General features: G+C 54.0%; 1 protein-coding gene across 1 annotated transcript; it reads left to right on the top strand.

The window, feature by feature from the left end:
* Nucleotides 1-229: 229 nt before the first annotated feature.
* Nucleotides 230-1,398, top strand: GSX1 (GS homeobox 1; the record flags this gene model as incomplete). The annotated part of the gene is made up of 2 exons (XM_080689841.1): nucleotides 230-641; nucleotides 1,019-1,398. The coding sequence occupies 2 exons, from the start codon at nucleotides 230-232 to the stop codon at nucleotides 1,396-1,398; spliced, it is 792 nt and encodes a 263-aa protein (XP_080545967.1).
* Between the last annotated feature and the right edge of the window lie 9,125 nt (nucleotides 1,399-10,523).

Here is a 10,523-nt window from a genome sequence, read left to right on the forward strand (position 1 = left end):
CATGGCAGTGGTCCTATTTAAGCGGCGCCGCCCGCGCCTTTCAGCACCACGAGCGCTGGCCAGCACCCCGCGCGCTCCGGGCGGCGTCCGCGGCTGCAGCCTCCAGCGCGCCGGCGCCTCCAGCCTCCCCGCCCGAGGCAGCGGCGAGCGGCGGCGGCCGGGGGGCGCACGCGGGGAGCCCGCGGGGCCGGCGGGCGCGGGGGGCGCGGGGGGCGGGCCGGCCGGAGCCATGCCGCGCTCCTTCCTGGTGGACTCGCTGGTGCTCCGCGAGGCGGGCGAGAAGAAGGCGCCCGAGGGCAGCCCGCCGCCGCTCTTCCCCTACGCCGTGCCCCCGCCGCACGCGCTGCACGGCCTCTCGCCCGGCGCCTGCCACGCGCGCAAGGCCGGGCTGCTGTGCGTGTGCCCGCTCTGCGTCACCGCCTCGCAGCTGCACGGGCCCCCCGGGCCGCCCGCGCTGCCGCTGCTCAAGGCGTCCTTCCCGCCCTTCGGCTCGCAGTACTGCCACGCACCCCTGGGCCGCCAGCACGCGGCCGTGTCGCCCGGGGTGGCGCACGGCCCGGCCGCCGCCGCCGCCGCCGCCGCGCTCTACCAGACCTCCTACCCGCTGCCGGACCCCAGGCAGTTCCACTGCCTCTCCGTGGGTGAGCGGGGCGGCGGGGCGGGGGGGCGCGGGCGGGGGGGCGCGGGCGCGGGGTCCGGGGTGGCGAGGATTCCGTCGGGGCGCCGAGGGCGCGCTGGGGCGGGTGAAGGTGGAGAGCCGGGTCCCCGAGGGGGCGCGCAGTGGGACGCGGAGGCTGGGGCCCTGGGGTCCCCGTCAAGGGCTGCCAGGGCCCAGAGAGTCAGGGAGAACTGGGCTCCTGCGGCGTGGCGAGGAGTGCCGGGGACCCAGCTGCTGCGGATAGCGCCGGGGCTCGGGGGTGTCAGTCCAAGGTCGGGATCCTAGCCGCCTCCCAGCAGGGACTCGTGCCTGCCGCGCCAGGGCCTGACGGCTTCTCCCTCTGCCCCGCCACCCCTCCAGACAGCAGCTCCAACCAGCTACCCAGCAGCAAGAGGATGCGGACGGCGTTCACCAGCACGCAGCTGCTGGAGCTGGAGCGCGAGTTCGCCTCCAACATGTACCTGTCCCGCCTCCGCCGCATCGAGATCGCGACCTACCTGAATCTGTCGGAGAAGCAGGTGAAGATCTGGTTTCAGAACCGCCGCGTGAAGCACAAGAAGGAGGGCAAGGGCAGCAACCACCGCGGCGGCGGCGCCGGGGCGGGTCCCGGCGGGGGCGCGCCGCAGGGCTGCAAGTGCGCGGCGCTGTCCTCGGCCAAGTGCTCCGAGGATGACGACGAGTTGCCCATGTCTCCGTCCTCCTCGGGAAAGGACGACCGGGATCTCACGGTCACCCCGTAGGCACGCGTCTCCCCAGGCCGCCCACCCCAGGACCTCCCGGCCCGGCAAAGACTGGCCCTGGGACGGGACGCCACGCTGGTTCCCAGGCCCATCGACTGTCTCCCGCGGATTTGGCTCGGCTTGGCCGAAGCCCCCAGCTCTGGGCCGAGCTGTGAACTTAGCAGAGACCTGACGACCGCGCCCTGGTCTCCAGGGCGATCAGACGAACTCCGTGCTGTGAATCCTGAGCGCTCCGGCCCTTCGCAGCAGCGCCCGGGCCCCGCGCCGGCGCCTCCTCGCCGGCTCCAGGCCGCGGGTCCTCCGCTCTGCTGCGCCCTGCGTCACGCCCAGCCTTGCGCTCCCCGGAAACTCGTTTGCTTCTGTTTAAAAATGTTTTTCTCCCACTCCTAACTCTTTTCTGTGGTCGTTTATCCCCTCCCAACACACATTTGTTAACTTTATTTTTCCTTTTCCTTTTCCCTTCCCCTCAGGGAGCCTTCTCCTGCAGAGGGTCCGTCGAAGTCCCCGCAACTCCTCTTCCAGGAGAGAAATGACTCCCACAGTATCCGTATTGAGAAAACTGGTTCACTTTGTTTCCGACCTGCTCTGCATTCCCCCAAATCTAGGCCCCCACCCCCAGTTTTCCACCTAGAGCGACCTCTTTAACCCCCAACCCAGGTTCCGGCCCTGCCCGGCCCTTGCTGTGTAATTGTACGGTTTCTGTAATACCAGAAGATATTTATTTATTTATTTATTTACAAAAATTTAAATAAACTTTTTTTTTCTTAGAAATGCCCATGCCTCTGGGCTCCAAGGCCTTTGCTCTGGACTAGACAGGCGCTGACCCTGACTGGGCCTCGCTGCTGGAGAGGCCTAGGGGTGGGGTTTCGAATGGGTGGGTGGGGTTCCACGCCGGCTTCTCACACTACTGCCCTGCTGGCCCCCTTCCGATACCCGCAGCCACTGGCAGATCCTGCCTCTCGTTCCAACTCTTTGCACTCGCGAGTTCCCCCTGCAGCCAGGACCACACAGGCCCCTGCGCACCGAGCGGAGCCCGAAGGAAAGGCAGAGCTCAGTCAGGCTGCACCTTTGGGTCCCGACCCCTCGCCCCCTCGCAGCGCCTCTAGCCTGAGATCCAGCCCCGGCTCCAGCCTTTGCGGTTCCGGTCTCCCCGCCGGCGTCTCCACTCGCGGAAACCACGCCCCGCGGGCGCAAGAAATCAGTCGGTCTTTGCGCTTGCGGACGGAGAACAATTCGTTAGAAACAAATTCCACGTCTGCGGTAAGATGCCGCCTCTCCTTGGAAAGGTTCCCTTGCTTTTGCTTTGACGCAAATTCTATTATCAGGACCATCGCAGGAGATCACGCCGAGCCGTCGCACCTGGGGCGCCCCGCGAGGGGCTCTGCCTACCCAGTGCGGGCGGCTCTGGGGCCTCATGTTCGCACCAATTCTCGCTACAATCCCACAGCCCCGTGGGACTTGTAGGTCACACCCCAATCCTCCTCGAAGACACATACATGCGAGATTCTTTATGCGCTAGGATGGAGAAAGACGAGTGTGGGGTTCCGCGGTGACTGAGAGCGCACAGCCGCCGAAGGGCGGGCATTTCTGCCGCTCAGGGAACAAGACACCCACCCAAACTGGAGCCCCAGGTCCCCCCCCCCCCCGCGCCTCCTATGCTGCGTCCGGAAGACCTGAGCCACTTTTTTTCCCTGCCAGAAATCTACATCTTCCTAGCACAATCTGGGAAGCTCCGGACTCCACAAATCTAGGCAAAGCAAACAAACGCATCTTTTCCGTGCTGAAAGGTGCCCCACTTGGGGTCGCTCAGCCTTTGTGGGGGCTCTTCTCTAAAACCTCCTATCTTCCCTTCAAATTAAGCTGAGTTTGAGAGGGAGTGTCTCCAGTTCCCCTAGGAAAAGGGTGGGCTTCGTGGAGACGTCATTTCTAGTTCTTCCTGAGAGAAGGCGCCTGGATTGTGCCAGAAACCCAGGAGAACAGTCCAGCCACCCTCTGGGTACTCCCCCATGCAAGCTGGTCAGTGGGAACCTCCCAGGAGGAGGCAACGCGCCACGCCGAAGGACGCCGGGTGTTCAGGGCGCACTGCGAGGAGAAGAACCCCGCCAATATTTTAACTATAGTGCCGACTCCGATGCTTTCCGCGTTGCGCGCTGCTGATTCGCATTCCTAGGTTTGGGTGAGCCAAGCTGCGCGTTTTTCAATTCCAGGGAAACCCACGAGTGCCTTTGACTGGGATTTGGGGGAGGATGGCGGCAAGACCCTTAGGAGATAGGTGTGTGGTGGTCCGAGGGCTTGCTTAAAGCCAGGTCACCCCTGCATTACGGGAAGGAGTAGCCACTCTGCTCAAAGGATCGGCTCTGGCCGGCTCCTAGTGACCCGCCCCTTCACCAGAAATGCAGTTGCAGACCTGGCTAGGGTCCGCAGGGCGGGGAAAGGTTGGAAGCGGGGCTAGAAAAAATGTGGAGAGACTGAGCCCCCTTCCCCTTCGCGCGCGCAAACACACACACACACACACACACACACACACACACACACACACACACTATTCCCCACCTACACCCGTATCCTTCGGGATTTGTCGCCCTGAGCAGGCCTGCTCGCGGGGCGCCTGCCAAAGCCAGAGGCAGACCGCGGGGCGCGCCTTCAGTTCTCCCAGGAGCGTTAATTTTTTTTTTTTTTTTTTTTTCCTCTCGGCTTTCTCTTCTTCTACCCAGGGCTTTATTTTCCCGCCCCGCTCCGGGAACAGTTAGCTTTCGGATTTCTGCTAGGCTACTCTGGCGAGCAGTGGGAGATAAGCCCATTTGTTCCCGCGGGCGCGTTGGAAGCGCAACGTTGTAAAGTGTTGGAAACGTTGGGCAGATGCGCGGCCCCGGCGCATCAGGACGCTCGGCGTCCGCAGCCACTTGGAGCGCCTCGCCGCTCCGCTGGAAAGCGCCTCGCCTCGACGCTCCTTGCCCGGTAGCCGACGTGGCCTTGGTCCTGGCCAAGGACGCTCCTCCGAGCCTGGGTTGGGGGCAGCTGAAGGTGCGCCTGCTGTTTGGAGCTTTGCAAACTGCATTTCTCCTCTTTATTGGGGGAGACAGAAATCAGCCTTAAAACCAGGCTGTTCTGAACTGGAATTTGGAGCTTGTAAGGCAAATTGTGAATAACTGGCTTAAAAGAACGAACATTCCTACGTATTACTGTTGAGCATAGCTAACCCACAGATCATTTCAGGGACCGTCTCTCTTGTCCCTGCAGTTCAGTGGCTAGGAGTTGGGGCCTTAGAAACCAACATTTGTGGGGGCTCTTTTCTTTCAGTATTGAGGACTGAACGCAGGGATTCTACCTCCAAGCTACATCACCAGCCCTATTTTTTATTCTTTTTTTATTTATTTTTTTATTTTTTGGTGGTACTGGGGTTCATGGAAGCCCTTCTACCTCCAGGCTACACTCCCAGACCTATTTTATACTTTTTATTTGGAAACAGGGTCTCTTAAGCCAGCCCGGCTGACTTCAAACCTGCGCATCCTCCTGTCTCCACCCCCCCCCAAGCACAGGGATTACAAGCCTGCGCCACCACACCCAGCCTTTTATTCTTTATTTTGAAACAGGGTCTCACTAAGTTTAGAAGGGCCCCACTAAGTGACTGAGGCTGGCAGTGAACATATCAGCCTCTCAAGTACTGGGATTACGAGTATGGCTTGGTGGGGGGCTCCTTTCTAAAACCTTCTGTCTTCCCCCTCCAACCAAGCTGAGTTGGGCATCTCTTCAGTGCCCCTGGTGAACTGCCTGCTTTTGTGATCCCACAAGCCTCAGGTCCCTCCTAAACTATTGGTCCTTCCTGAACCTCAATTTCTGCATCAGTAAATGGAGATTATGTTAGTAGCTTTTTTGCAGGGTTGCTGTGCAATGTTAAAGGCTAGGATTCACATACAATGCTGAGCACAATGCCTGCCAGGTCTCACTATACATGAACTAATTGTGTAGCTGGTGCATTGTAACTGTTACTTACTGTATCAATATCTGTGCCAAGGTTGGTGCTGAATTATTTACTAAAACTAAAATGTGACTCATTGCATGTAGACTCAGACCTGAAACTACCACTGAAGGGCTGGAGAACAGACTCAAGCACTCAAGCAGAAACCTTTCCTGATATCATGGAATTAGTGGATCAGAGAATAAAAGAATGACCCCAGTGGCACACGCTTGTAATCCCAGTGCTTGGGAGGCTGAGACAGGAGGATTGCACAGGTTCGAAGCCAGCCTCAGCTACTGAGTAAGGCTCTCAGCAACTTAGTGAGACCCTGTTTCCAAATAAAATATAAAATAGGTCTGGAGTATAGCCCGGAGGTAGAAAAGCCCCTGGGTTCCACCCCCAGTACCACCAAAAAAAATAAAGATTGACCCCCCCCCACACACACACCACCACCACAACCACCATCACCATCACACACTGCTGAGGTGCTAGCAATCACATATCCTAACAGGGGTCTCCTTTCCAGCTTCCTTTAGACCAGTCCCCCCACCCAGTGCTCTTGATATCAGGCTGGACGAATCTCTGGTTGTAGAGCTTTGTATGGTGCTGAGCAGTGTGCCTGGCCTCCAGGTACCAGATGTCAGAAGCACCCTTTCCCATGATGAGAATGTTTCTAAAAGCTGGGCGTGGTGATGCACGCTTATAATCCCTGCACTTGGGAAGCGGAGACAGAAGGATCTCACAGGTTCGAAGCCAGGCTTGCTGGCTTTAAGAGACCCTGTTTCCAAATAAGAAGTATAAAAATAGGTCTGGGAGTGTAGCCCGGAGGTAGAAGGGTTTCCAGGAACCCCAGTACCACAAAAAAGAAAAAAAGAATGTTTCTAAGACAGATTACCTGGAGGGCAAAGTTGCTTTAGATTGAAAACCACTAACTCAGACGAGGATGACTGATTTCTGCTGAAATCTGGAGTGGCAGCCTGGTTCTAAGCATACCTTCCCTCCTTTCCTTCTGGTATCCCTTGCTTGGACTCCTGGAGCTTTCACATCTGGGCTATTAGACAGGCCCTGCAGCATGGTGAAAACACAAAGGACAAAGAGAAAAAGATGGTGGGGAGGAGCACTTGAGGAGAGAAGATGAAGGCCATATCCCACCTAAAAGGCATGCAGCTAGTCTATACAGCTTGGCCATGTAGGTTGGAAGGGCAGGTCAGAGAGCCGACCATGGTGGCACAGGCTTGTAATCCAAAGACTTGGAAGGCTGAGACAGAAGGATCACAGGTTGGAGGACAGCCTCAGTTAGTGAGACTCTCATCAACCTAGTGAGACCCTGCTTCAAAGTAAAAATAAAATAGGGCTGAGGGTATGGGCTGGAGGTAGAATGCCCTGGGTTCAATCCCCAGTAACTAACACACACACACACACACACACACACACACACACACACTCACGAAGAAGAAGAAGGAGGAGGAGGAGAGATGGAAGGAAGGAAAGAAGGAAGGAAGGAAGGAAGGAAGGAAGGAAGGAAGGAAGGAAGAGGTTAGTCACAGGCTTTTTGGTTGAACAGTATTTACAGAACCACTAGGATTTTCCAATAATATTTTATCCAGTGTTCTCATGGCCTCTAGATAGCAGGTTCCCAGTTGGCTGCTGGCCCACAAGGCCAAGCTTTTGGTAGAATATTTCAAGTACTTTAGAGGGCATCACCCTGAATCAATCAATCTCCTTATCTATCTCTCTCTCTCTCTCTCTCTCTCTCTCTCTCTCTCTCTCTACACACACACACACACACACACACACACACACACACACCATCACCATCACCATCACCATCACCATCACCATCACCACTCTTCCCTCAAGGGCAAGCACATACCTTACTGTTTTGCCAGGACCTGAGAGTCTGAAGCTGGCCACTGATCCCTGATTTCTTCTTGTTGTTTTTTTATTTATTTTTATTTTTATTTTTTTTGCAGGTCTGGAGATGGAATCCAGGGGCATTCAACCTCCGAGCTATACCCCCTGCCCTATTTTTATTCTTTCTTTTGAAACCAGGTCTCACTGAGTTGCAGAGGGCCTCACTAAGTAACTGAGGCTGTCCGCGAACCGGGATCCTCCGGTCTCAGCCTCTCGAAAGCTGGGATTACAAGTGTGTGCCACCACGCCCGGCTATTCCTGATTTCTTCTGATGAAGGTCTTTCAAGAGGGATTGAAACACAAGTATAGCTGAGCGTGGTGCTACACGCTTGTAATCTCAGTACTTGGGAGGCTGAGACAGGAGAATCTCAGTCAGCCTCAGCTACTTAGTGAGACCCTCCACAACTGAGACCCTGTTTCAAAATAAATCATATAATAAAATAGGGCTGGGGGTGTAGTTTGGAGAATGCCCCTGGGTTCAAGCCCCAGGACTGAAAAAGAAAAAGAAAACAAGAAAGAAAGACAAGTATGTAAGTATGCCTAAAGATAGTAGCAACCAATGAGTTCTGACAGTCATGCATTTTTTCTGAGAGAAGGCTCTGGAAAAATAAAGGAGTGGAAAGATTCTGAGAATTAGGGGGTGAGGAAGGTTGAAGAGCAGAAAAGGCATGAAAAAGTTTAGGTCAGAAAAGGTTCTAGAAGTCTCCCTGGCACTAATTAGTTTTTCTAAGGGCCAACTTCCCCACCCAGAATTCAGGGGATGAGTGTATTTGATAGAAGTTTCCAGAACCTGACTTCACCTACGAGGCAAGAACGGAGAGATTCTAATGAGGCAGCATTCCTCATCCAGTCACGTAGCAATCTTCAGGCAAGGCCCGCAGCAGTGCTCCTGCCACCCGCACCCCACTGGATGTCTCAACCTATACCCTGAGAACACCGAACCCTACATTCACCAGGTTTTCTTCTCTACACGCATACATGTGATCAAGTCTATATATATATGGTAAGAAAGTAACAATAACTAATAATAAAGCCAATTTTAATATTTCATAATTAATGTTATTTAAAATGAATGAGTTAGTGCCGGGCGTGGTGGCGCACGCTTGTAATCCCTGCGCTTGGGAGGCGGAGACAGGAGGATCATGCAGGTTCAAAGCCAGCCGCGCTGGCTTAAGAGACCCTGTTTCCAAATAAAATATAAAATAGGTCTGGGAGTGAAGCCCGGAGGTAGAAGGGCTTCCAGGAACCCCAGTACCACCAAAAAAAAAATGAGTTATTTATTTCTGAAGTTTTTAATATACTATAATTGGATTGTGACTGAGCGCAGTTAGCTGGGACTAAGGAAAGTAAAATTTTGGATAAGGAGGGACTAGTGTACTAATGCTGGTACGTGTGCATGTGTGTGTGTGTGCGCGCGCGCATGTGTGTGTGGTTAGAACAAGAGGAAGGTTTAAAAACACCTGGTGAGACTAGTAGGAGGAAACCACACTGAATAGCTGAATTAAGATCATCCTGTTGCTATGAATCTCTGAATCTGCTTCTGAGCAGGTAGGGCAGGGTTAGGGTAGATGAGTAGTTAACAGGCTCCTTAGAAACCAGCAAGGAAATGCAAGGCTCCAGCCTCACCCCTTGCCTGGCCTCCAGCTTTTATTGGTGAGTAGCATTCTCAACTCAAGGAGGACAGGAGGACATGCCTCCTGCCTCAATTTGGCAAGGCATTTGGTTTGACATCCATTTCCACTGGCAGACATGGGATTTAGGAGTCCTATCCTGTCCAGCCAGAGTCCAGGGCACAACTGTCATGAGACTGGCAGATTGGGCACAAGTTTGGAGAAGCCAGGACACACTCAGGGAAGCCATAAAGAAAACAGATCTGGTCAGGATCCGGTCCATGGATGGATGATGGGGCAGTGCACCCCGACCCCCACATAGGCTATCTGCAAAACGGAATAGTGCCATGAGAAACAGACATCTGTCTTTGATTCCACCGTGATGTGACTTTCTAGAGTAGCTGTGTATGGCCTTAACTGAGTTCCCCTAAAATTAATATAAGCCCCAGAATTGCAAACTGTAACCATATTTAGAGATAGTGTCTTTAAGAGATGTAATCAGGGTAAAATGAAGTTGTATCCAATATGACTTGCTGTCTTTTTAAGAAGAGGAAATGACACAGACATACACAGAAAAGACCATGCGAAGACACAGAGAGCAGATAACCATTAATAAGCCAAAGAGAAATCCCTGGAAGGGGTTCACATTGCCAGGCATAATGGCACACACCTGTAATCCCAGCTACCCAAGAGGCTGAGGCAGGAGGATCAGAAGTTTGAGCCCAGGCTGGGCAACTAAGCAAGACCCTCTCTCTGTGTCCCTTGATTAAGTCCTGTGGTCTGTGGTACTTTGTCACAACAACTCTAGCTGAATAATACAAGGCTGGGCCTGGGGGAGAGCTCTCTGGACCCCTGCATGATAGTAGAGGTTAGAGATAGCGTTCAAAGATGGTGGAGGAAAGAGTGTTGGGCTGGGAGCCCTGTCTTTGCTCTGCTATACCTAGTTCTATAAGTTCAGAGAAGTCGTATAACCATCCCAGATCTCAGTTTCCCTCCCTTAGACTCAGGGGGCACATAGACATTCGTTGTTTGTTTTCTGTCTAACTCTCATTTCCCCGTTTGGGTCATCAGATCTAGATTCTTTTGCCAAATGTTCATTAAGATTGGTTCTGGGCAAGAGTAAGAATATGCTGGAATGAAGCCAGGCATGGGGGTGTACAATTGTAACCCCAGTACTTGGAAGACTGAGACAGGAGGATCGCAGGTTTGTGGCCAGCCTCAGCAACTTAGTGAGGCCCTCTGTAACTCAGTGAGACCCTGTTTCAAAATGAAGAATTAAAAAAATAGGACCGGGGATGTAGCTCGGAGGTAGAATGCCCTGGATTCAATTCCCAGTTCTGGAAAAAAAAAATATTGGAGTACATGGTTGGGCATTTGCCATGCTCAGAGTCCCACTTCCCACTCCTAAATTAAATAGATGCTAGGTATTTACTGCCCGCCCCACCTTGCAACTCAGCCATGGGTACGTGTCCTGAGTTCAGCTAACCAGACATTTCCTCCAGAAATCTGACTCAGGAGGGGAGCAACACAGAGGTACATGTCACTTAGAGATTATTTCCTGTGGCCAGGAAGCGAAGAGTCTCTGCATGGTGGCACATGGCCGATGGCAGGGGTGGGAAGCTTTTCCAGGTGGATACTCCAGA

This window comes from Muscardinus avellanarius, assembly GCF_963383645.1.
Source record: "Muscardinus avellanarius genome assembly, chromosome: 2".
NCBI classification, from domain to species: Eukaryota; Metazoa; Chordata; class Mammalia; order Rodentia; family Gliridae; genus Muscardinus; species Muscardinus avellanarius.